Source organism: Limanda limanda, chromosome 13 (assembly GCF_963576545.1).
Source record: "Limanda limanda chromosome 13, fLimLim1.1, whole genome shotgun sequence".
Classification (NCBI taxonomy): Eukaryota; Metazoa; Chordata; class Actinopteri; order Pleuronectiformes; family Pleuronectidae; genus Limanda; species Limanda limanda.
Genome location: NC_083648.1, coordinates 12,117,404 through 12,144,489, shown reverse-complemented (window position 1 = coordinate 12,144,489; position 27,086 = coordinate 12,117,404). Strand labels below are relative to the sequence as shown.

The 27,086-nt window shown below is 40.9% G+C and overlaps 2 protein-coding genes and 1 pseudogene across 4 annotated transcripts; 2 read left to right on the top strand and 1 right to left on the bottom strand.

The window, feature by feature from the left end:
- The first annotated feature begins 2,103 nt into the window (after nt 1-2,103).
- On the top strand, nt 2,104-9,853 carry LOC133018297 (polypyrimidine tract-binding protein 2-like; annotated as a pseudogene).
- A 28-nt stretch (nt 9,854-9,881) lies between these two features.
- LOC133017884 (protein SSXT-like) lies at nt 9,882-19,357 on the bottom strand. 3 transcript variants are annotated; one of them, XM_061084128.1, is made up of 10 exons: nt 19,196-19,357; nt 18,619-18,695; nt 18,437-18,521; nt 17,429-17,585; nt 16,074-16,298; nt 14,849-15,019; nt 14,413-14,532; nt 12,983-13,114; nt 11,194-11,324; nt 9,882-9,976 (listed from the first exon to the last, which is right to left on the bottom strand). In XM_061084128.1, the coding sequence occupies exons 1-10, from the start codon at nt 19,262-19,264 to the stop codon at nt 9,950-9,952; spliced, it is 1,194 nt and encodes a 397-aa protein (XP_060940111.1). In that variant the 5' UTR covers nt 19,265-19,357; the 3' UTR covers nt 9,882-9,949. The 3 variants fall into 3 exon arrangements, with proteins under 3 accessions (XP_060940111.1, XP_060940109.1, XP_060940110.1); XM_061084127.1 differs by lacking the exon at nt 14,413-14,532 and adding an exon at nt 10,683-10,745 and having other exon boundaries at nt 9,908-9,976; nt 12,983-13,105; XM_061084126.1 differs by lacking the exon at nt 14,413-14,532 and having other exon boundaries at nt 12,983-13,105.
- A 1,602-nt stretch (nt 19,358-20,959) lies between these two features.
- On the top strand, nt 20,960-24,574 carry psma8 (proteasome 20S subunit alpha 8). The gene is made up of 7 exons (XM_061083938.1): nt 20,960-21,160; nt 22,001-22,127; nt 22,825-22,949; nt 23,098-23,220; nt 23,310-23,429; nt 23,963-24,025; nt 24,107-24,574. Exons 1-7 carry the CDS (start codon nt 21,059-21,061, stop codon nt 24,200-24,202), a joined length of 756 nt encoding a protein of 251 aa, XP_060939921.1. The 5' UTR covers nt 20,960-21,058; the 3' UTR covers nt 24,203-24,574.
- Nucleotides 24,575-27,086: the final 2,512 nt, after the last annotated feature.

The following is a 27,086-nucleotide window of genomic DNA, read 5'->3' as shown; positions in this document are numbered from 1 at the left end:
ATAACGCGGTTTAGAGAAAATAAATAAAAAAGTGCCCTATTATTGTATAGCCCCTGTCAACTGCACACAAACTGACAGATTAAGAAATGAATGCCACTTAGGCTACTTTAAAACAATAAATAAAAGTTAAATTAAATAGAATGAATAAAAGTTCACTTAAAATATAAGCTTTGAAATAAACAAAAACTAGGCTATGCTTGGGTATGTTTAGATTCTTGTGCAAAAACAAGAGCTGGTCAACATGCTCTGGGGTGATTTTGCTCCTCCCTCCATATATCCCCCCCCCCCCCCCGTATAAAACCAATAAATATATGTTGGAAAAAAAAAAAATCGATTTGGGAGGCAGCATGGCGATTTAAAGTCGTCATTCACAAGAATCGCGAGCCTTCAGCAAAGCAACCTCCCTCACAGTGCCTGTCTCACCACAGTGAGGGAGAAGAAGGGGAGAGAAAAGAAAGACAGAGGAGGGAGGGAAGTTTGTTGGGGGGGTTGGTTACTTACCAGGCATCTGTCTCCTGTTCTGGCTCGGTGGGGCTGGGGCTGGAGGACCACCACTGACCGGATCAGACGGGATAGCTTGACCGTGAGGAGGCTGGGGGGGGGGTCCAATCAACAAGGAGAAGAACCATTTAGAAAGATTCATCATGTGTAAATGAGGGCTACAGATAGACATATGGTACAATGAATACTCACATACTTACTGAATAAGGTATGCTCATTTAAGTCATTTACAACTACAAATATTTTTTTGCAGGTTAATGTGAGGTGGTGACACTTCCCATAGAGCTGTGGGGTTTCAAAGAGACAAGGCTGATACACTAAGACTTGTAGCCTTTAGTCTTGCTCAGGCAACATAAAGTTTGGATAGGTCATTGTCCTTAAAGCTATGACAAGAAATTCTTAATATTAAAAACTAAAAAATTTTGTTTTTTTATATTACAAAGCATTTTTTATTATATCATTAATTGTAAAACTTGTTGGAAAATAGACACCCTAAATAAAGCATGTAACGAGAGTCAAGTGGGACCCAGCTCAAGATGGCAGCATAGACAGCTAGCTCCCGATCAAAACTCAATAAAAAACTCGGTTATTAAAACGAGTTCTAACGTTTTGGCCTTGAGCATGAAAAGGGTAGAAAGATTGAGAGGATGAAAAAATACCAAAAACCCAGCTAAAAACAACCCGAACTGCCGGACGACGGAGAAGACATGGTAGACACGGGGGAAGAAGACGAAAACATGGAGACACCGCAACACGAGCAAAACAAAGACTGCAGAAATACCGAGGAATGGACTAACAATGTGAGTGCATCTACATGAATAAGTAAGTGAAAGATAACACATAAAAGACACTGAAGATAAATAGTCTAAGAGTTTGTATATAGGTGGACCTGCGAGATTGGACTTAATAGTCCTCATTGTTAGGATTGATCGGATGCTGTATGTGTGAGCTATAATGAGACAGATGTTCAAGAAAATCTGTATAACAACAATAGACCTCACCAAGGAGGGGCCCCCATATTTCATGGGATCTTCCCCTCAACCCACGGGGGAAACGTGGGGGGCAAGTGCCTACTGTCTTAGTTCGTTTTTTTTCAGTGTTGAGTTGCTCTATGTTCTTTGGGCTGTTGTTTATTCTCATGGCTGCAATAAGGGTCCGAAAGAAATGTATAACGTCATTCTCCAAAGTTATAAATGAACAGCATATCGTTAGTGTCGTTAAATGTTAATGGGTTGAACAATCCAATTAAAAGATCTAAGATCATTTTGAAAATGAGAAAACTTAAGGCCCAAGTTGTCTTTATGCAGGAAAGACACCTTTCCCAGGAAGAACATGAAAAGCTGAAGAAATTCGGTTTTAGAAACACCTATTACAGTACAGGTAAACAAAGCAACAAAAGAGGTGTGGCAATACTTATACAAAACTCGACTAATTTTGAGTGTCTCAAAGAAATCAAGGATACAGAGGGACGATATATTATGGTGAAGGGGAAATTACAGAAAGAGGTGGTTACACTAATAAATGTATATGCTCCTCCCGAGAGTACTAAACAATTCTTTAAATCATTATTCTCAGTCATGGCCTTAGAAAATTAAAAGGAACATGGACTGGTTGATGTATGGCGTGAACTGCATCCGAGGTAAAAAGACTATACACATTACTCTACTTTATATAACACACACTCTAGAATTGACTATATTTTTATGAATAACTGGGATTTACACAAAGTACAAGACTGTAGAATTGGTGTGGCTGACATCTCAGACCATAATGCAGTCCACTTAAATGTACTTTTGAATAAAAGGCCTAGAGACTGAATGTAAGCATACTGAACAACAAGACAACGACAGAACAAATTAAAAATGAAATAAGGATAAGCATTGAGGAAAATGACACAGAAGAAATCAACCCAACAATCTTATGGGACACACTGAAGGCGGTGATAAGGGGGAAATTAATAGCCATCACGTCAAGACAAAAAAAAACTTAAGCAGGCAAAGTATCTCAACTTAGTGGAAAGACTAAAAAATCTTGAGGTACAACGCCAAACTACTTACACAGGCCAAATCCAACAAGAAATAAAGGATATTAAAGGGGAAATAGATAATATATTAGGGAGCGAAATAGAGAAAAAACTCTGTATATTCTTGTTTACATAAGTCTATATACACATATTTATACATGTGTACATGTTATAATTACTATTATTATATCACCATTACTATTATTGTTATATATACTGTTGCTGCCATTATTACCATATACTGCTTTTATATTGGTATAATTACTATCATATATAAATATATATTATGTTATATTATATACTATATATACTGTACTATTCTTATATACTGTCTAACAATACCATTACCATCATATCATCAGTACTTTTACCATCATCTTGCCACTGCACCTTATCTACCTATTTTATTGTATTCTAACAATACCATTACCATCATATCATCATTACTATTACCATCATCTTGCCACTGCACCTTATCTACCTATTTTATTGTATTTTATCTTGTGCTTCTGTTTTTTTATTCTTATTCTTTCTACCTCAATATTTTAATTTTATTCTATTGTATTGTATTTTATTGTATTCAAATATACCGGCTGCTATGACAACTTAATTTCCCTTCGGGGATGAATAAAGTACTCCCAGCGCTCCCAGGTGGAACATGGTAACAGCCACTCTCCTGTGAGGAGCAGCCGGAGCAGCTCTCCTGCTCCGGGTCCGAGTTCAGAGAAGAGACCGAGTGTTGCACGCCCTGCCCCAGACTAGAATCTGCTGTCACCACCGGATGACAGGTTCTGACCCAGCTTGGCTGTCAGAGGGCAATACTCCCCCTGGTTGTACAAGACTGATCTCGCACAATTCTCCAGCGCGCAGGCGCCTGGCTGTTCTCACGGGATGCGCATTTCTCAGCGCCGGTCAGCCCGCGATTCTGCTTTCTCCGCTTGTTGTATTAAACCGTGAACGCACCTCGCCTCGCAACCTCAGCCTGAACCATTATTAACTGATTATTAACCCCGCTGCGTCACTTCCTTCTATCACTGTTTAATCTATTTTCATCGGACCATTGTTCAAAACCGGCAAATCTGACGTGAAAAGATTTTTATTATAGACGGAAGTTTCAAAACGGTAACTTAACACAAACGAGGGTTATGTCGAATTGCTCTATTCTAACTAGTCCTGTTTGATTGCCATGGTAACAGTGATTTCAGTTGGTAGAGAAGTCGTTATGGGAAGATTGCTAGTAGGATCTCGACTTTAGTCTTCTATCACTTTATGCGCATGCTCCATAACGTCTTTACAGCGATTTCAACCGCTCCACTCCAGCGTTTCCGTGTTTTCGTGACAGGGCTTCGTGTAGACGTGATAAACATAAGTACCGGAATCAAAAATGTTTACGGATTCTGGCAATACAGGTTACTTATGGAAGTCAGTAAATATATACATTACATACATACATCATACGTCTTCCTGCCAGTCCTACAGAAAGGACAAACTGGACAAACACATGACGTCTGAGCATCACAGAATAGCCTGTCAGCGCCGGTCAGAAATCCAATGTACAGTTCAAAATCATTAAAAGAAACACTTTAACATCATGATTCCTTTAAGGTTTTGTGTCCGTGTCTCCCCGGAGCATGCTTCTTCGTTTTCACGGGCCCGGAAGGGACAATTTAATCGAATGCCCATCCCTAGTTGAAACAATCAGCATGACCCAATACTCACAGCAGAGATGAGAGACCGGAAGTCCATTATCGTTTGTAGCAGTTGATTGTTTTCCTCGAGTACCTGAGACAGTAAAGAGCAGAAGATTGATCTCACGTTTGTAACATGAAGTAAAATGACCCACAATGAATAAATTAGCAGACAAAGTCCTTGTGTTGGTGATGGTTATTCTGCTGTTAAATATGAGTGTGCATTTCTGGCTAACAAAACGTTCCATCGGCCCCCGAGCTGGTAACGGTCGGATTCGGGTCAATACGTGAGCTGGCCCCTCGGCTAGCTCACGTAGCGAAGCCTCCATTCTGCGACGAGCTAAAAAAAAGAAAGATGGATTACCTTTTGCATAGCCTCGTTAGTAATTTCGCCGTTTCCGCACATGGTTTTAAAGAGAAGCGACAGCGAACTCCGGTTGAATAACGAGATGCTGCTTCTTCTGCGGGAACCCGGTAACAGTGCGCAAGCCTCAACCTCCTCAAGCAGGTAGACCGGAACTACGCTCCAACCTTTCAAAATAAAGAAAAGCACTGAATCATATTCTACACACGTTGCTCTCAATTGGATCTGTCTTATACAGTCAGAGTGCTCCATTCCATACCAGCACTGATATCCAATCATTTTGTGTTGAACTTCATCTTCTCTATGACTCAATTTTTCAAAATAAATGCCGATAAAACCTCTCAAAATTGTGGCGGATAATACTCTGTAATAATCTAATAAAAAATACACCATATATTGATGTAGATATCATCATACACCATTTTATCTTTTCTTTTTGTCTGCATGTGTAACGGTGTGACAATACCGAGCCCCAACCAATAAACGTGGTGGTTCATGGCTGCTGTGCTCCCAGGGACGTTAACATTTACCGAGGAGCATTACTCATTTCACACATCATTTTGTCCTCTAAGTTTGCCAATGTAGGAGATGGCAAATCATTGTGACACAGTTAGCATTGTGTCACATTCTGTTGTCCGTACAAGGAATGCTAACGTGAGTTGATGTCGCTTCCTGTGAGAGTAATATTTATTAAATCTTTGCTTGAAACACTGCCACAGTTTTACCAGTTATTGATGCTAGGACCATCGACCAGCCCAATGTGTTATAAATAGACCACATTATGGCCTACGTGGTTTATGCACCTGTCAGTCTGAAGGAAATATATGTTGCGCGCAACCTGCGAATGTTGTTTACAGCGTTGGTTTGGAAATCTGCAGAGAGCAGCAACAGCATATGAGGTTATACAATTTGAGATAGATGACAAGGTTTCAAATGTTCCGCCATTGTTTGCGGGCACGAGCGCGGGGGTATGTGGGGTTTGATTCGTGTTTTGTGTAAATACAGTATATAATAAGCAACCTGTTTGAGTGTATTTCGTTTATATATATATTCAGTTAATTTTTGGTCAGACCGATAACAAGGTTATCGGTCTGACTAGTGATTTTTCGTTTATGTTGAGTTGTGTAGGCAGCGTGCAACGTACACAGCGGGTCCTTAAAAATTAATGCGTAGTAACTTTCCCCTGGGGTCTAAACAGGGCGATTTGTTACAAAGTGCTAGTGTACTAAGGTGCATGTTTACGGGCCGCTGCATCAGGATCAGAGCAGAAAGAACGGTTGCTTTGTACTGTGTCAATGTCTCCTGTCTGGGTGTCCTCACTCCTGCTAGCCTGCACTCACTTGACACTTTCACAATAAACACCAACACTCATCACAAGCTGTTAGGAACTGAACAGAACGGTCCCTAAAAGCAGCAGCAATGCATTTGGTCTTTGCAAACAGCAAGATCACATGTTTATGGAGCAGGGAAGTGCAATCCAAGCATTCTTATGCAAGGTGTGAACTGCTGAACTGAGACTGATTGGCCTTAGATTCCCGAGAGAGTGACTTGTGGTGTGTTGTTTTTTGTCTTTGTTTGTCCATATTCAGCGAATGGCAGTGACAGTAAGAAACAGCGCCTAGATGAATCTCCTCCCTCCAGGGTTCTCCACATAAGGAAACTTCCCAGTGAAGTGTCAGAGACGGAAGTCATTGCTTTGGGCCTCCCCTTTGGAAAGGTCACCAACATTCTGATGCTCAAGGGGAAAAACCAGGTACACTATAACACAAGTCTAGACTGTCTGCCAATCTTTTGAGATCATTTAAAAAATGATAGAATAACACTGAAATGATCACAACAGTGTCGCATTTTTAAAGGAATAATATTAGGTGGGGAAATTAAATGGTTCTGCAATGCGAACGTGGACAACTCTGCATCGATGCAGAGACGGAACATAATTCATTCATGCTACGTTCATGGTTTTAGCAATGTCCCGCTGCTTAATTATAACCACCGCTACTTCAGGATCAGGACAGACGCACATGCATTGATATGCATCAAATAATTTCATCATTGAATCGTGCGGTGCTTAAAGATTCCCACTCCTAATATTCTCCTTTCTTGAACAAGATTAGCACGTGATGCATAGTCCTGGATCCGATTTGTTCATTGAACCTTTTTGCTGTGTTTTTCCAGGCGTTTCTGGAGTTGGGTACAGAGGAAGCAGCCATTACGATGGTGAACTACTATACAGCTGTCACACCACAGGTCTGAATCATCCTCAATTCATGTTGCACATTAGTCTTATTTTATGAGTTTATTGCAAGGGAAACTAACTGGTCTTACTGTATTTAGGTCAGAAACACACCTGTCTTCATCCAGTACTCCAACTATAAGGAGCTGAAAACAGATTCTGCTCTAAACCAGGTATACACACATACAGAGACACTTGTGCACAATATGTTTCTACCGAACCAGATGGTAAGACTGATTCAGATTTGATGCCTTTTCTTCATCATGTGTCAATATTTGTGTCATTCCACCCAGAGGGCACAGGCAGTACTGCAGGCAGTGACAGCAGTTCAGGATGGAAGTTCTCCATCTTCTGACCCAGGAGTTCTGGACCTTGCTCCACCCCCCAGCCCTGTCCTGCGAATTATTATTGACAACATGTTTTAACCTGTGACACTGGATGTTCTCCAACAGGTAAAACCTGAACACTTAACATAAATCTACTAGTCAGATTGATGATTTGATCTTCTTTGGTACAAAAAAAATCATAATTGAAGCAAAAAAAAAACAGAGACTGGAAATTAGATTTGTTTTAAGTTGCATTTCAGCATGGTATGGTGTAAACTTACAAAAGTTGTCTTTTCTCAAAATGACCAAATCACAAAATGAACAGTGATTGAAGTAGAGATGGGTGATAGAAATGAATGGTAACGACCATCTGACAGTTGAGACAGGGCACTTCAAGTTTATTGTCTTATAATACATACAATACATGGGTTTCAGTATCTTGCCAAGGACACGTCAATGCAGGTGGGGAAGAGTGGGGATTGAACCGGCAACCTTCTTGTTGGAGAACACCCACTCTACCCCCTAGGCCACACCACCCCTTATGCCTTATGTTGCTTATTTTGGGGTATGTGTTTTATTGATTAATGTGACTCTTGCAGATCTTCAGCAAATTTGGCACCGTAATGAAGATTATAACCTTCACCAAGAACAACCAGTTTCAAGCTCTTCTTCAGTTCAGTGACCCTGTCAATGCACAGCAAACTAAACTGGTAAGATCCTGCTTATACAAATTAGAGTTGTTAAATAACTGTTATGTTTTTTTGTCTGCATTACATTATTATGACGATTCAGCTTTTAACAATGTGCATATGTGTGTTAATGTTAGAGGGCATGCTCCAGTAACCGTGTAAAAAGGTTAATGATAAGTTTTTATATATACTTAATACCCATTGTCCTTCATGTCCCTCAGTGCAAGCAGCTTATACATTTCAACTCCTACCTGGTATATAACATGTGATTTACTCTTTAGATTTAATCTCAATGAATTGGTATATTCTGTCTGATTGTGCCAGTTTTTGCAGAAATTTAATTCATTGACATCAGTGTTGACCTTAAAATACATTATCAGTCATTATGATTCCCTCTTTCTCTTTCACTCCCAATCTTTGGATGGACAGAACATCTACAATTCATGTTGCACTCTGCGGATAGACTTCAGTAAACTGGTCAACCTCAATGTCAAATACAACAATAAGAGTCGAGATTACACCAGACCTGACCTTCCAACTGGGGACGGAGAGACAACCAACCAGGATCATTCTCTCTCATCAGGACAAATGATTTTCTTCTGCATCTCGATCGAAAGGTCAATCACTAAAAATAAACACAAGTCAAAATATATTAAAGATTCTTCCAATTTATTTGAATGTACAGTTATACATTGCCATGACACAAACGTGACCACCACTTGGATGAATGACGGAGAATGGAAAATATTAAAACAGCCATATATAAACAATACCCAGAGGAGGTGGGGTTCCTCTTCTTTCTGCCGATGTACATATGGGATCGATAAAGTATGCACCGTAAAACAAGATATCAAGCCAGTGATATAAAACTGCACCAGTCTGTACTGTGAAATTAGGGAATCCATTTCAGAACATTTTCACATCTTATGTTACATATTTGACAGTAACAAACTTTATTATTCACACACAACACTATTCGAATGACAACATAGACATTTATTCCAAAAAAAACAGGGGAGGGGGTTCCAGCATCGTCAAAACTAACAATTATCTACTTGTCGGAAATATTTATTAAACCGATTTGCAGTCAAAGGACAAGACTGAGGTGCTTGTACAGAAGAAAAAAAGCTCCAGAGAATTATTTTACATTTTGCATTGAGATCTGCTACATATCACCTGTTTGAGCACATATATGAGGAGTATTGGACAATATCATGTCAGGTGATTTGTTTGGAAAATGTATTAATGAGCCAAATTTCCTTTATATCAAAAAAACAAACAAGCAAAACAAACAATAGAGCAATTGCTATGTTTTCAACATTTCTTTATACCAGGTGTTTGGCCATTTTTTTTTTTTTTTTACAGATTCTCTATTACAGTGTCCATGTCATTTATTTAGCAGATCCAATTCAACACAAGAAATAAAAAAACAAACATAATGTGCTGGATGGGATCAACATTTTAAAGATCATAAAAAACACTGACACATACATTTGATGAAATGAACAACACAGCTTAAGTACTAGTTTCTGATGTCTTATACAAAGTTAGCTTGGTCTAAAAAGCATAAAATATATTTATACATCATCACATACATCAAGACATGTACCATGGCCTAGCGGGAAGTTTGTCGGGTGCATTATTCCGTATGTTAAGCACCCACACGTTTCTCTACTGCTGGCATTATTGCTTCTTATGAACGCGGAGCTGAACCGGAGAGAAACAATGCACCACAGTAGATTGAAACTGTACATTTAAATCTCTGTTACCCCAAGAAAATGAATTTGTTAGCTCGTTTCACAATCTGCAATGCTGAAGGATAAGGCAGTTCCATTTTTTTTTTAAGGCATTGCTGCTTTGAGACATACTGGAACAGAGGGAGAGTCACGGACTTTGACACTGATCAAGTCCATGTACATGACCAACAGAATACATTTTACAGGCAAGGATGACAGCCTAAAAAGACGGGGGGCAAACGTATCTTGTGTTTTTGAGTGTTGCATGTTCGTGTCTGAGAGAATCTCAGTGAGCTGCAACCATCTTTAAAGTCTGCTGAGCGATAGACCGGAGGTCAAAGCTCAGACAGAGATTAGAGCAGAGCTGTGGGGGGTGCTGTGACCTTCTCTCATTGCTGGTAGTTTCCGTACTGGCTCTGTGGAGAGAAATGTGACAGACACATGTTACTCAAAGTAAAAGCACAAAGTAAACACTTCTAGTCACAAATCTCAATGGGGTGCAAAAAACATGTACTGCAAACCATGATTTATGGTGCATTTGCTGGTGTTGACCAGCATGTGTCAGAATGGCCTCAACTTATGTGCTCTATATTGTAACTTGTTACCTCAGGTTTCAGCTGCAGTTTGGCAGAGGACCCTTTTCCTCAGTAAAGAGAGGATACTAACTTCAAGTGAGACAGGTTCATGTAGTATTGAATGCTTTACTAAACAGGGGTCGAAGTATGTGTTTGGAATTAATGGCAAATACATAGGGAACAAATTTGGAGACAAACGTTGACATTTTCATATACATAACATCATAATGTGAATATCAATCATTTGAAAGTTTTATAAAAAGCAAAAAGTCATTAAAACCAGAGTTGTAAAGAGACACAGTCAAAGCAGCTAAGCTTTGGTCGTCTCACTGTAGATGATAAAGCATGCTGTGTTTCTGGACCTCATGACTTACAATTCGACCCCTGGTTAATAACAAACCAAAAACTTCGAGAAAAAATAGATAGAAAGAGAAAGATGGAAGAAGGATAGAGACAAAATAGACAGAGGAAACATAACAAATGAAAAATTAAGGCTAGGTGGTCAAACGTCTAGATTGGACATTGAGGTCTTCACAGCAACCATTACCTTTGCTTCTTATAGAGCTAGTCAGGGGTTCAAATCCCCGGGTCTTTATTTCCTCATGTGCCCCTGAATATTCAAAGATAAAGATATCAAAGAGTAGCTGTGGTCCCCACATGAGACCACAGGAAATACAGGGCAACAAATAGGTCTCCTCTTAAACACCAGAGCAGTCTGCATCACGTTTAAGGAAGAATCCTCTTACAGCCCTCATATTTCACTGGTATGGCAAACCACATTAGCCAGGATATGACTCAAGTTAACAAGTGACAGATACACCTTCTAGTAACACATAAACTCTTGACGGGAAGAACAGAAATTACCCCCCAATTTGATGACAGCATGCACAACATACTACCTTTAAATGTTTACCTTCTAACTCCACTCAGGTTGATGTCTCACTGAGAATTACACAACATATACAACTTATTCTGGCAATAAACATCATGAAAGGGACAAACTAAGACCGATGTGTAGACGAGTCTCTGTGACTGTCCAGTCTTGTGGGTGTACTCACTTGGTCATAACCGTAAGGGCGCTGCTGCTGGCCCTGGGGGGGTCCAGGTTGAGGAGGGCGATAGGCCCCATACTGCTGCCCCTGCCCCTGAGGATAGTTGGGATACTGCCCCGGGGCACTTTGGGAGGGACCTGCAACAAACAAAGAGAACTTAGTGTTAAATTATGAATGTGTTTAGCTTTGAGTAATCTTAGACACAGTCAGTAATAACTACACAAAAATACTTCTAATTTTTCCTCATGTGCACTTGAGTTCTGTTCACACTGGGAATTTTTTTCAGAATGCAGGAACGGTTTGTCTAAAAATTTGATAATGTAAAACCAAAAAAGCTTCCTTTAGACTTTAGAGCCACTGAAATGATCAGTTCCAGTTTGAGCTGTATTTTTCTGCCAGAATTTGTTTCAGAGCAAACTTACCTGACCCCGCCAGGCATTCTGTATTTTGTGCAATCCTGAACCTAATGTTTGTGTTACCCAGTCCCTGATATGCATGGTTATTGCTGGTTTCCCCTAATGACAGACATGTGCAGGGACAAATGGATATAATTTCATAATATTTGTCTGAAGCTGTGCTGGACCGATGGGTTATGATAGGTTCGGGTCAGGTATCCACACTCTTAGTTTGCATCAAGTACTAAAACTATTTTTCGCTTGAGCAGAAGGATTATTCTTATGTACATCAGCTCGATAATGATCAAAGTTTCGCCCATTAATCATGTCCATTTACTATGGGAACTATGGGGAATCCCTGTTATCACTAATCGGCTAGAATTAAAATAGCTGATCCCATTGGTTTAAGGTGCCTCTTAAAAACGCCTGACTCAGTAATGAATGAGGCGGTTCCGTAATGTGAGGAGACATCAAGGAGATCCTGTTGGTTTTCATTAGAGTAGCAGGCTTCATTAAAAAAGAAAAAAATCTTTTGATCAGCCTCCATAAACTGTAGTTATCTCTGCCGACATTGTTAAAAAGTGGGCAAAGCCTGACTGGGGCTGGAGTCAAATGAGGCCCACGCTGCATTGTTATGTGCCCATAATAACTTATACTGTGGAGGATGAGCTTGTGGGGACCTGCAAGAGAAAGCATTTGTGTTTGCCAGATGAAACTCACCTCACAGCCGCTGCCTTTCTGCTACCTCATTACTGACATGAGCTCTGGCTCAGACAGTGGGAGAGCGATGGAAAGTTCCAGTAAAAAAAATAGAATGAGAATAGAAAAAGCCTTGAGAGCTGCGAGTATTGCACTCAAACTGCAGACTTTATAGACTTAATTAATTGTGTGTCTGCGTTGCTAGGCAGAAATCTGTCTGATAGCTTCTCTGAGTCTTGTCAATTTTATAATTTGCAAATATTCCTAAATGTTTGCTTGCCTTTTCTTTCATAAGTTGTGAAGACTAAAGTTGTTCAATTCCAATTCTGCCAAAAGTTTGGTTGGCAGGTGAAACAGACTTTGCCCAGTTTCTGTGCCCATCTGCCAGAGATCCTTCCCCACTTCCTCAGAACAGTGTCTCATATCAAACTAAATCAAAAAGAGAAATGCTGTGGTGCAAGTCGCTACTGATTAAATTACTCTTCCATAAAGCTGCAATCCCCAAACCGTTCACCAAGAGCAGGGAGTTAAAAGAACACCTAAATGATGTCATGCATTTGAAAAAGTTACATTTACGAGCGGCAGTAGCCACCAACTCACTGAGGAGGAATTATTGCTCACCAGTCAAAAAGATGATCCAGGAGAGCATATGATGTCTCCTGCAGGACTAATATCAGGCCCAGTTTGATTTGGTAACTCACCGTAAGCCTGCTGCTGTGGTGGGTAGCCCTGCTGACCTGGGTACTGCTGCTGAGGAGGGTAGCCCTGCTGCTGGGGAGGGCCTTGCTGATATGCTTCCTGTTGTTGGCCATACTGGGCATTACCTTCAGGGGGCGACACGGGCATCGTGAGCAACATGTAAACAGCACAACAGCAAATCCCACCGGTAGATACTGAATTAGTTTGTTTTTTTCTTTCTAGGGGCAGGTAATGTTTCCAATATAGTCAAATGTATTGTGGCCTGTTCTAATGGAAAGTATTAAATAAACGACTAAAGCGCGAACAACAAATACATAGTGACAGATTTATTTAAGCTGCAGGCATTAGACTCGCTTTGGTGTTTTTCTCCCGTCACCGTCTCCTGTGGCTCTCTCCCACTCAAAGAAAAAATCCCTTGCATACATCTCACACACACCCGCCCAGCCATTTCGACCACTCTCCAGGGCAAGTGTGTGTGACGCATGTAGGTGAGACGAGTGCGTTTGTACCTGCAGGGAACAGGGAAAGCGCCTCGAGAGTGAAAGGAGTGAAACGCCAAACCAAGTTTATACATGTTGAGTACTGGATCCATCAGATAAGCACTGCATGTGTATCTGCAAAACCATTGCAACAAAAGGAAGCAGTACCGCAAACTTTTCCACAAAAATGGTTGAATTTTCTTCATTTCACATAAAAGGACACATTGGTGCTTAAAAAGGTCAAACGGGAAATAGTGTGGTAAGTAAAGGAAAAAAACAAACAACATAAGGTAAATGTTAATTGGACAAAGAAAGAAAAAAAGGAGTGGTTTAATACGAATCTTAATTTCACACCAAGAAGGAAAATTGGCTGAATGTCAACAATTAGAGAAAAATGCAGCGGTAGCATATTTCTGGGAGAAAAGTTTGGGAGATTTGTTAGTCAGTAGTGCTGCTCTTCTGCAAATCATATGAATTACTAATTTTAGTGTGTGAATAAAATCTGTATTTACAAATAATTGCAGTCAGCTTCATATAGTTAATGAACTCTCTAATTACCTACTACTCCAAACAACTAGTTGTAAAGGCATCACATGTGGCGGGCGAAGGGTGAGCATCTTAATCGTAATCGTCTTTGTTGCAGTTTTGACGATGAAGACTCACACGACTCCCTGACTTTTCTCAGGTAAAACCACAGGTAGAGCACCAGCCACGACGGGGGGGGGTCATTACAAGAGGGGGTGCTACCTTGACGTTGGACTGCACCTTCTGGACGAGGGTGCATTCTGGCACGAAGATGTTAACTCAAAATTAGCTAACACATTTTTGTCTTTGTTGGAGCCAAGAGTCACTTTGATTCCCCCAGAAAATAATGAAGAAACTGAAGCTTTGCATCCGTCGCAGTCTCTTTACATCGTTGTGTATTAACACAACTCCTGGGCTCATTTTCCTTTTTTGTTGTTGGTTTTCTCCAAGTGACCGGAGGGTTCGCCTACCTTCTGAGGCTCCCTGTCCTGCGTGACTGTACTGGTCCCCATAGTAGTCTTCCTGCCCTGGGTACTGCTGAGGGGGTCCTACATACACATACACAACATACACACAAGTAGATTCAAGGTGTTGTTGGATGGGTTGTGTGGGGGGAGGAGCAGAGAGGATGGATTCCTTGCTGCTAGTTTTCGCTAGAAAGCTGTCCTTTGGTCACTCGACTACTTTTTTTATTGGAGGCTTTAGATTACATCTTTAGTCATCAAGATGTATGTGGGCTACAGCAGTGGAAATAAAGGAAATTGAGAGGAACAATAGTAAGAAATGCAGAGGGGAGGGTTAGGGAGAAGGAAAAACCAACACTCACAACTTGCACACTAGACAGACACACGCTGAGGGGTATACCTTGCTGAGGAGGTCTGTAGGGTGGCATCGGCCTCTGCCCCATGACATGATTCCCCTGGTTGACTTGACCCATCATGCCCATAGGGTTCTGTTGTCCTTGGTAGTGCTGTCCGCCACCACCAGGAGGCATGTTATACTGCTGGGATGGAGGCTGCTGGTGCATCATGGGGCCTGAAGTATACCCAAAAAGAGATTAGGATCACACTGTACAATAGACTGGTAATTTTCATTAATAAAAACTGTAAAGGAGAATATCTGTTTACAACCTTTTTTTTTCACAATTAAAAGTAAAAAGAAAAGTAACTTGAAAGTATTACAAGACACTATATTTTTCATTAACATATGAAACAATAATGTTTAAGACAAAGTACATATTTCAATGCAGAGTCTTATTCAACAATGTGCAAGCAACTGCGAGAGTAAAAGCTGAATCTCCTGATGATTTAAAACCTTGTATAAATGCATGTTTGTCAGTACTGCTACCTGATAAGAAACTGATTTGTGGATTAATTGATCCACAATTCACTAAAATAAGACAAGAAGGAACAACAAAATAAACTTAAAAACTTGCAGGCGACACACTAACATTCATAAAAAGGTAAGCTAATATGTAATCATGAATATCACTTGCTGTAGATGTGGAGGTAACATTAGCATAACTTTTATTCTGCCATCTTTAGTGCGAGCAGTCAAACGGTCCATCCTAAATGGCCCCCTAGCTGTTTGCTAAACAAAGATCACAGTATTGATGCAATAGTATAAAATGTCTGAGTTTAACTGAACAGCTGAGTGAATCAACAGCTGGATTCACTACGTTAGCAGGAACAACTGTACTGGATTAGAGAGAGATGCTGTGTTCAAACAAACACAGTTTGGAAATGCTTACTGGATTTACTGGGGGAGTCAGTCTGTATTACTACAGAGAAACAAAAGAGACACCTGTAACCATGGTAACTGTACACAAAGATAGGGAAAGCTATAGTCCTAAGATAGAATGACTAAAATTTGATTAAAACTAATACACATTTTCATCAGAAAGCAAACTAAATCAAAACCGATTGCTAAATGTAATATTATTTAACACTACAACACTGAATACACATACTGTATAAGCAGTATATGTTTTTTTCAAATGCAGGTGATGATGTGCCGCTACGCCAGCAAGACAGATAAGGCATTGGAAGTCATTAAAACCGAGAGCAATCTAATAACGGAGCCATATTACCTTGATTGGGCTGCATGTTCATGTTTGGCCGTGGACCATAGTTTGCCATGGGTTGGCCCTGGGTCATGTTCATTTGGCTCTGAGCTGGTATGCCCTGAGAGGAGGGGACGGCGTGATTGTAACCACCCATCGAGCCATGACCGCTGGGGGGCATATTCATAGAGCCACTGGGCATGTTTGGGGGCTGGTTAGGACCTGGACCTTGCATGGGCATGTGATTAGGCCCTGGAAAACAACAACAGAGATGATTCATGAAAATACAGAAACATATTAAGTACACATAGGACATGGTGATACAATGATAGTGATAATTATCGCGACATAACGTTTCCTCGATGGAAATAAAAGACATGGTGGATATAACGTCCATTGAACTCATTCCAGCCATGTTTAGAGAGACAACACAAACAACCAATAATAATGATCGCTGCACCGAACCAATCATGTTGCTTGAATAGAGTTACTGCCAGGTCAGGTTCGGGTGATGCACACAGCAGCGTAGTAGGAGCAGCCGGCAGCAGCACACGTGCTAATGTTTGGGTTCCTACATAGAGGTGGACGACTCTGCATCGATGCAGTGACTGAACATAATCATAATCATGTTTTCCACTGCGTTTACAGTTTCAGCGGGTTTTCCAACCCTGAATAATATAACCATCACTGCCTCAGGATCAAACAGACGCACGTTAAAAGGTCAGGTCGTCTTGTGTCAGAGTCTCTGTCGGAGTCTGCTTCCTCCTCAGTCCCCTTTGACCTGCCCTCACTTTACGATTTACCGCTGATTGGATATATCGCGATATCAACTGTGTGTATTGTGAAGATTTTTTTCCATATCATTTCCATATAATTATAATGATGTTGTGGTAAAAGCAGAACTGTGGACCAGTTCGGGTTTTCATTAAAAAGGATGATCTATCCATCTTTGGTTGTCAAAGTTTTTAGGATAGAGCACTATATAACACTCCAAGTTGGCACAGTGTGCAGGTAATACTGAGATAATAAGATATCAAGCCTTGATTACATTTCTTTGACATTTAGAAACATAGAATAGGAAAAGTTAATGCCATTGGAAAAACAACATAAAGTGGAAATGTTACATTTGCAAACACATCTAAACACAGCAAACATTAAAATAAACAATGTTACTAAAGCAGAGAGCATATTCAAATGGAGAAAAGTCTAAGACCACCAGAACTGGCAAATGGGTGACATCATCCTTCAGCAAAGCAACCTCCCTCACAGTTCTGTGGTGTTGCTAGGCAACCACAGTGAAACAGGCACTGAGGGAGAAGAAGGGGAGAGAAAAGAAAGACAGAGGAGGGAGGGAAGTTTGTTGGGGGGGGTTGGTTACTTACCAGGCATCTGTCCATTCATCTGGCTCTGCATGTGTGGGGCTGGAGGGCCACCGCTGACCATACCCTCAGAGGGCATTGTGTGACCGTGAGGAGGCTGGGGGGGGGGTCCACTTTGGCTCATCCCACCAGGGCCCATGGGCATGTTTTGAGTGGGTGGCTGCAAGCGCAATACACAGACACAAAAACACACATCAGCCAGCTATAAACACATCTTAGCCTGTCACTCAGAGGAGAACTTTAAAAAAAAAAAAAGGCAGATAAAAGCTTAAGTTTCTGTACAAAACTATTTAATTCAGCACAGTTGTAATGTAGCCCAATCAACAAGGAGAACAACCATTTAGAAAGATTCATCATGTGTAAATGAGGGCTACAGATAGACATGTGGTACAATGACTACTCACATACTTACTGAATAAGGTATGCTCATTTAAGTAATTAATAACTACAAATATTTTTTTGCAGGTTAATGTGAGGTGGTGACACTTCCCATAGAGCTGTGGGGCTTCAAAGAGACAAGGCTGATACACTAAAGACTTGTGGCCTTTAGTCTTGCTCAGGCAACATAAAGTTTGGATAGGTAATTTTCCTTAAAGCTATGACAAGAAAATCTTAATATTAAAAACTAAATTTTTTAGTTTTTTTTGTATTAGAGGATTTTTTATTATATCATTATTGTAAAACTTGTTGGAAAATAGACACCTAAAATAAAGCATGTAACACTGTTTAGTGGAGGGACCAAATAAGTTTATTATTCAATGTAATTGTTTGCTCAACATCCTTATTTTTTAGATAATCCTTTATTAGTCCCACAATGGGGAAATCTTCCATGTTACAGCAGCAAGAGACAAAATAGGCATCAGCAGGTAATAAGTAACATGCAATTAAGACTTAAGCGAGATGTGTTGTACATGATCTCAACCTGAACCACCCCACGGGGCAGAGAAGCCCCTCAGGTGCTAAACTTTACTCTCCACTCACTGGAAACAATCAGCATGGACCAATACTCACAGCAGGGAGGAGAGACTGCATGTTTTGATTGGAGTCTGCTATCGTGGCGAGGTACACTAGATTTCTGTGCAGCATCTGTTGATACCTGGAGGAGGTGGAGATGGAGAAGCATCAGTACACACCTGGGACTTGCATCCATGTGAGCTTACAGCTGCAGTGACGTGAGGGGGGAAACCACTTACTGTGAACACTCTGCTGTTTTGCCTTTACTCTGGAAGTCCATTATACACTGGATCAGATGGTTGTTCTCGTCGAGTAGCTGGGACATTAAAGGCAGAAGATTGATCTCACGTTTGAGACATGAAGTAAAATGACCCACACTGAACAAATTAGCAGACAAAGTCCTTGTGTTGGTGATGGTTATTCTGCTGTAGTTTGGAAACAACGGGGGTGATGGAGAGGGGAAGAGGAGGAGGAGGAGGAGCGTTTTGTGTTAAATATGAGTGTGCATTTCTGGCTAACAAAAGACGCGTCCTGCTAGCTTAGCTGTGCCCGGCTAACAAAACCGCAGGCCTCCCGTTCGTTTTGAAGAGCATGTACTCGTAGCTCCGGTGAACCGACCGGAGGCTCCGTGTGTGCACCTGGCTCCGGAGAGGTTCGTATTCACCGCGCTTTGACCCCTGCACCGTTCCATCCGCCCCCGAGCTGCTAACGCTCGGATTCGGATTGGGTCAATGCTACGTGAGCTAGCTTCGCGGCTAGCGCAGGTAGCGTAGCCTCCATTCTGCGACGCGCTAAAAAAAAAGGAAGATGGATTACCTTCTGAATTCCCGCGGGTGTAATGTCGCCTTTTCCGCGCTGCCTGTGAGGTGCGAACGCCACCGACATGGTGATATCTAGTGATCTGTCCTCCCGGGTCGAGGCTTCGAAGCGTGTGTCGAGTGATACAGGATGGGTTTTGTAAAGCGCGTATCGAGGCTTGTGTTGATGACGTATGTGATGACGTTCAGAGCCTCGGGAGCCGGCCGAACCAAGGGACTGGTTCAGGAAATTGTCCGCGGGTTTGGTGAGCGATTCAAAATAAAAAGCAGGCGAAGTTATTTAAAAAAAAGAAACCGCCTGAAACCCAGTACTGTTGAAAAGTTGTTTTTATTTTTGTCGTTAAAGTTTTTTATTTATTCATGCACATAAAAACATACAATCAAACTCAAAAACCAACATTTATAACAGCATCAACAGACAGTATACCTATCATACAACCATATATACAAAGGCCTCCTGCAAATCAATATTTTCTTTTTTTTTTCTTGAAACAACCAGAATGTACATCCAGCACCATGTCTACAAATTTTTCCATATGCCCTATCTACAAAAAAATACGGTGCAGGCCCTCCTAAAATCTTCCTCTTCATTGTTCATTCTAGCCAACATGCGTTCATAAGATGCAACCTCTGACATCATTTCGAAAAGTTGTTTTTAAATAAAAATTAATAAACCGTTATCTCTATTGTACGTGTTACATTTTGTCCCCCCCACACACATAAGCACAGTCACAAACCCAGTAACACAAGCACATTCACATCACAACCCTCTCACTAATTTGTTTCCACTTTCACTTTTGACCACGCCATTGTATCATAAAGACAGACACCATATTAATAATTGTCGTTTATGTATTGGCATCACAAACATCATTCATTCATTTATTCAATTCAAAGCTTCACACACCAACTCCATGGTGTCATTATAATTACATTTACATTTAATGTCCACTTGATGACTTAGTAGAGCAAATTAAGCCCCATGATGCTTCGGCCCATGAGCGAACCAATTGGTGGAAAGCTTCAACGCTTCATGAAGCTTCATCTCGCCATCACATCGTGAGAAAGCGACGTTAGCTAGAGCATGAAAGTGTGAAGAAGCTAACACACTTTAACAAACCTGCACAACTCGCACTGGGGAGAATGGGATGCGATTTCATAATGCAGCGGTCCAATTTGGGGGGGATGCAACGCATTGGAAAATGTAGTTTAAGGGTATTGCACGTTTTTACGACACATGAATAAATAAGGTGAATGCACAAATAATAAAAATCCTATTATTATTATGTATATTCGTAAATATGATTTAAAGGTCATTAGTTTAACCAAAGCCAATTGTAAACACCCCCTTTTTTATATAGTGGAACAGTCTAGCTTTCGTTCAAAATGCCACGGGAAATGGACCGCTCGACAAAAAAGGGGTAACCGAGATTTTAAACATTTGCTATTTATATCTAAAAGATCTAAATTGCATGGCATCAAATTCAAGGAAATACTAGTAGATATGAATATTCACTACTAAGGATTTTACGAGTTTGAAGGCCAACATCTCACTCAATAAAAGATTAAAAAAAAATAAACCACGGTTTAAATATTAATTTGAAAGCTCTTTTTGTATTTTTCTTTTGAATCTTTAAAACACGCATTTATCTCGTAGAACACTGACGCAATTTAAGATATAACAACCCGCAGAGATTGAACAACTTTTGTCTGGTGTTTTGGTATCGCCCGAGTTCAGAGGTCCCGCGCATGCGCAGTATCCGGCACACTGCTGCACACTGAGCGGCTTGTTGCTAACTAGCTGAATCACTTTTGTGTCAGTCTCCCTCTTCTCGTTTGATTGTACGTGTCTTGCGGTGCAATGGCGGCACGATACGACAGAGCTATCACTGTCTTCTCTCCCGACGGCCACCTCTTCCAAGTGGAGTACGCACAAGAAGCCGTAAAGAAGGGCTCCACTGCGGTAAGTCCTCAAAATGAAACTAATGCTAGCGTTAGCAAGCGCTTGTTAGCTTACCAGCCAAGCTAGCTAGTAGCAGGCACTCGTGTGTTAAGCTAGTTTCTCTATTTCTGACAATGTGTTACACTCGAGTGTTCTGATTTAAAACAAATATGAACCTAACTGGAATATCAGTCTATTGCTTTCAAGTGAAATGTTTGCAACATTTCGCAGCTTGTGGAAATAAAGAGCCAGTAGCGATTAGCCAGCATTTTGTCGCTGTGTCACTCTCACAACAGTTTCAGTTTCAATGTGATCATGTCATCCAACGCCAGAAACGATGTTACTGCTTAACTCGGTCCGCGAATTTGCATGTTCATGTGTTAACTGTTTAAAACACACTACACATTATCAACAATACAAACATTTTAAAAGGTGACGGAATCTTGTCTCCAATATTAGCTTCTGCGATGCTATGCGGCATTAAAGTCAATGATAGGTCTGTTATCATCACTGAAGTTGCAGCTAACTCGGGATACAAATAACCTCTGTAGTTGTTAGTATATCTCAGTAGGTTTTACAGGAAGAATAACATCAGATGTTGCATTCACGTCCATTGACAGGAGTACTTTTCTCTTCACAACAGATATAAGATGTAAACATTTTGGTCCTACTACTCTCATACATCACTGATAAACTAAAAGAAATCACTTAAGCTCTAGTAATCATGTGAGGAACGCATAGAAAAAAGGTTTCAGTCTTTATAAAGTCAGTTCTCAGTATTTGCTGTTCACTACTTTCTGATCTCTGCCTGTATGAGTCAATTTTTCTGTGGTTAATCTTGATTCTTTTCTGTCTCTGCAGGTTGGAATTAGAGGCAAAGACATTGTGGTCCTCGGCGTTGAGAAGAAATCTGTGGCAAAGTTGCAGGAAGAAAGGACTGTCCGCAAGATATGCGCCCTGGATGAGCACGTCTGCATGGCCTTTGCAGGTACCTCGACACAAACAGTATTTAATAGCTGAATAATACTTTCATTATAGCTACTTTCAGACATGAACTGGACTCAACAGTTCCTCCGTATGGTCTCCAGAGGAAGTGCATGTGTGAACGCAATTGTTTTAGGGACTTTATCAGCCTTGCCTCCTAGTATAAAGTCAGCAGAAATCCAGGAGTAGTCAATGTGTGAACACGGCAGTGAACACCGCTGTCATACACTTACAAGACACAGAAGAAGACGACAAAAGAGTTTGTGGTGATAAGAGCTGACGACAATGTCAGGCTGCTGTAAACATGCTATAAACGTGATCCTGGCAGAAGAGTTAATACATCACATCCTGCCGCTGCCTGATGCACCCGGCTGCTCTAAATCCAGCCTGAATAATCGGAGGATTTGATGCTGTTGTGCAGAGAACCTCCCGCTGTGTTGTGCATGTGTGAAAGGCAAACTCTGGTTAAACTCTGTAGCCAATTTTTGGGGATTTTACCCATAGGTCATGTCTGAGAACAGCTTATGTAACATCACAAAGTAGACTGCACCTAGTATTAAGTTGTCACAGCTCAGTTTGATGTGACATAGGACTCCAAAGACCAGTTTTCCCTGTTGCCCTATTCAAGGACCTTTTTTGTCTTTCCTGTTGCATTTTCTTTGTATGCTCTAAAGCTATTTATTCTCTTTCAATATTTTCAGGTCTGACAGCAGATGCCCGTATTGTGATAAACAGAGCTCGGGTTGAGTGCCAGAGCCACAGGCTAACTGTTGAGGACCCAGTCACAGTGGAATACATCACACGCTACATAGCCACACTGAAACAGGTATTTGGCTTCATTACCATCCATGTGTTGTTTACTGTTGATTTACCACAAGGCAGAGGTAGGACTCTGCTTTCATTCGGGGGAAACATTACTTTCTAATTTTTTAAGAATGACTTGTCAACTGACTGTTTGTTGGTCATATTTGTAGCGCTACACTCAAAGCAATGGCCGCAGGCCCTTTGGCATCTCTGCGTTAATTGTTGGCTTTGACGACGATGGAACTCCCCGGCTGTATCAGACAGACCCATCCGGAACCTACCATGCCTGGAAGGTCAGTGAATTTGCTTTGTCATGTTACACCTTGACAATAGTCGGTATAAAACAGATTAATTATTGTTTTTTTCTCTCACAATATATCAGGCAAACGCAATTGGCCGTAGCGCAAAAACTGTGAGGGAGTTCTTGGAGAAGAATTATACAGATGAAGCCATTGCTGGGGACAACGAGACGATCAAGTTGGCAATCAAAGCTTTGCTGGAGGTAAGGTCAAATTGAGTCTCTGCATTGTCATATTTTAATTTGCACAATTGCTATTAACTCAATATGCTGATACTGAATAATTACTAAGCTGTTTTACAGTAAGATTACCCTACTTCCATACAAATACTTGATTCAAGGGCATTTTTCATGAGTCACAAAGAAATGACAATGTGCTGTACATATTGTCACTTCAGATGTAATGAAGTCTACGACAGCATTCATTTAATATATTAAATTTGTCAAAGAGCGACACAAGTTTCGTAAAATTATCTGCAGTAATCGTTTTCAAGGTGAAACTTTGTTGTTTCATATGAAGCAAATCAAATAAATGCTGCTTTGGATAAATGTTTTGCCTTGTATGTGTATTATTACAGTCTGTGATACTTTGTATAATGTGATGCTAATTAATTGATTTCAAAATTAAATAAAGGGGCATTAGTACTATAGAAATTATAGTGGAAATACTCACAGAAGTCGAGGACTGAATTAACTGTGTTGAATTTCACTTAATACCCTCAAAACTGTGTCTCTAGGTTGTCCAGTCAGGAGGAAAGAATATTGAACTTGCTATCATCAGACGGAATCAGCCACTGAAGGTAAGTTGTTGCAAACTGTATCTTTATTTTCTTTACTACCTTGTTTTTGATCCTTATATTAATTTATTTCTCTGTTTGCAGATCTTGGAATCCAAGGAAATTGAGACCCTGGTGGCAGAGATTGAGAAGGAAAAAGAGGAAGAGGCCGAGAAGAAGAAGCAGAAAAAATCCACCTGAAGCAGTTAACTTAAGTTTTTCTTTGTTGCACTTGGATGACAATAGTATATTTGGGTTGCAAATATCTGTATGTTTTCAGAGGCTTTACTCTTATTGGTTTGTTATAAAGTGTTGAACCATAACTTGAGATCTCCACCAGTTATAGAGAATCATTAGTTCCTATACTTCCAGCAAGTGAGTTGACTGACGTGTAGAAGCACATTCCTTGATCTCAAGTTAGGGTTTAGATCTTTAAACTACACTTAATGGAGGCTTTTATATCATTCACCAAACAGCTGGGATGGTGATGAATCGCAAATGTAGAAATAAACCATTTGTAACATTCAGAACCATAACAAAACTTAATTCTCAATAAAAGCCGACTTGTTTGTAGCTTGTTGTTTTAGTTATTTATTAAAGTAGTTACAAGAGGGTGTCTTCTCACAAGACTTGAGTAATAATTGTCATTACTTGAGGTGCACTGACCGCTTTCTTCAAAATGAGAGTAGAGGGACTTATTGATTATCCTACTGCAAAGCAAGTACTGCGGTAAAGATAACTACAGTTTAAAATGCCACCAGCGGCAGTGTGTGCGGCTATAAACGGCAATGTTTTTCATTTATCAGCATTCCGTGGCACCGGCCTATAAATGGAGGAGAAAGGTAGCTCAGGTTGCTTTATAAAGCACTCACCTCTCCCTCAGTCATTTAAAACAAATTAGCAATGAGTGAATGAAGTGTCTAATGGTGGCCCAACGAGACCCCTTTTTTGCCTCTCCCTTTTTTATTTCACCCTAAATTCGCTTATCAAGCAACCACTGCTCTGAATTCTCAACGACACAATTATGGCCGGCGGTGTGGTAGGGCTGCTTAATGGGATCCTGGCCTCAGACCCCAGTGGGAACTTTCAGTGACTTTAATCTGGAGCCCTTTGAAAAGTTGTGCCGTGCTGTGCTGAAGAGCCCCAGGGTTCCCTCTGACTCTCACCAAAGACATAATGGTGAATGGTAAAGTCCTTCATTTAGAGTCATCTCCCCAAGCCAGGATTTCCTGAGTGGGTGCCCTGGCTGCCTTGACTAGAGCAATTGCACTTTGTCTGCAATTTGTCTTGTTTGTGAGTCTTATATGTTGGTGTTTGGGCTGATGTCAGAGGATCAATTAAGCCTCTTAATATTATTTCCCATACATGACGTCATGGAATCCTAGGAGGGCAGTACAAAGAAAAAAGTGCGGTTTGCATGACTCACCATCAGCCCTTTCAACCATGAACTAATTGCCACCCACGAACTTCAGATCAGAATCTGACGAGATGAAAATGTTGTCACAGTCCCTTCGTTTGTCCCGAGGTGTTTAACCCTCTGGATGACAAAACATCTAAAGGTAACCTTTCTTAAAGTTTGGTCTAAGTGATCCTGCAGCTACAGAGGTTATCTGATCCATCTTGTCAATATCGAGCAAGAGCAGCTTATTCTGCGTTGCCGCTAAGACTCCCAGGCTTCTGAACTGCTTGTGGGAAGAGTTTTCTTTTTCTCTCTTTTCTTTATTTATTTCCTCTCTTTTTTGGCATTGTTGTTGCCCATAATCAGCGCTTCTGTGCCTCAGGACAAAGTCCATCTCTCTCATCACTGGCTGCTGCTCATCATTAATGCACAAAATAATGGCTTCACCAGAGGTCATCAACGGAGGAACGAGGCCCGAGGACATGTACTCTCCAAGCAAGAATGCACACTGCTGCAGGCTGTCGACTGAGTGCATTGTTTGTATGCACACACACACACGCATCTTGCAGGCCAATTGCACATACGCATAGCAAAGACTGTATTAATGTGAACACACAGCAGATTTTTTTAAAACAGTGTCTGCATCTCTCTTTCTCTTGCTCTGTCGAGGCAAAGTGAGTTCTTGTGTTAATATAGAACAAATACATCCCTCATCCTCACATCTGATTGAAGTTGTTGCATGTCTCCAACATCTAACGGCGTGACCCTTCTCTAATGATATCCCTCACTTTCATCTCGAGCTGATTTTCCAAGTCACAGGCAGGTTTCACTTTGAGAATCTACATTTTTGACATTCTGATGTGCGGCCCTGTGGCCATATTTCAAAGCACGCCCCTCCTGGGATCTTTAAATTTTTTCAGAGCAGAATGTCCTTAGGTACAAATAAGGCAAATGCTTCAAGGGTAGGAGCTCACAGACAGTTGTATCCTTGGGGAACTAAGGTTACATTAGTCCTCCGTCAAGACTGCCTCATTACTCACGTTGCTGTTGCCATCTTTGCCAGCAGAGTGCAGTGTTGCATAAAAGCAGCGTCTCTCCATCATATCGCTTACACTTTCATCTCACTTCTTGTCCTACAGATTGGCAGCAAGAATCCTCCAGCCTAACACTGAGCCCAATCTACGGGTTGCTGACGTGTTTTAGTCTCTTTTCTTGTAACGGGCGGCCACAAAGGCTCTGAACCACTGAATCCACTAAGGGAGAGTTGTTTTTTGCTTAAAATTGTCAGATGAAAAAGCAACATTGCTCGTGTCCTGGAGCGATGGCCAAGCTGTCAGAGTGTGTTGGGTCATAAAAGGCTATGTTCTCAACACTGTCCCTTTTCTGCTTGTCACATGTTGACAGTTACCCACACATACACTATTTGTGTATAGTAGATCAGCCCGCCTGCACCAAGTGCCCTTTAGGGCTCTGCAGGGTTGGGTAAAGTTTTCAGCATATTGGTGTGCAGGCTTACATATCCATAAGCGATCAAAATATGTTCCCTTTTAATGTTCTCTTTTTACTTCTAGCTCCAGGGATACATTTTGAATATCAGTCTATTATCTCATATCACACATCTCATCTTCTCTGTCCTTAAATCTCTTCCCTCTCTCCCTCGCTCTTCCACACAACTCGCAGCAAATC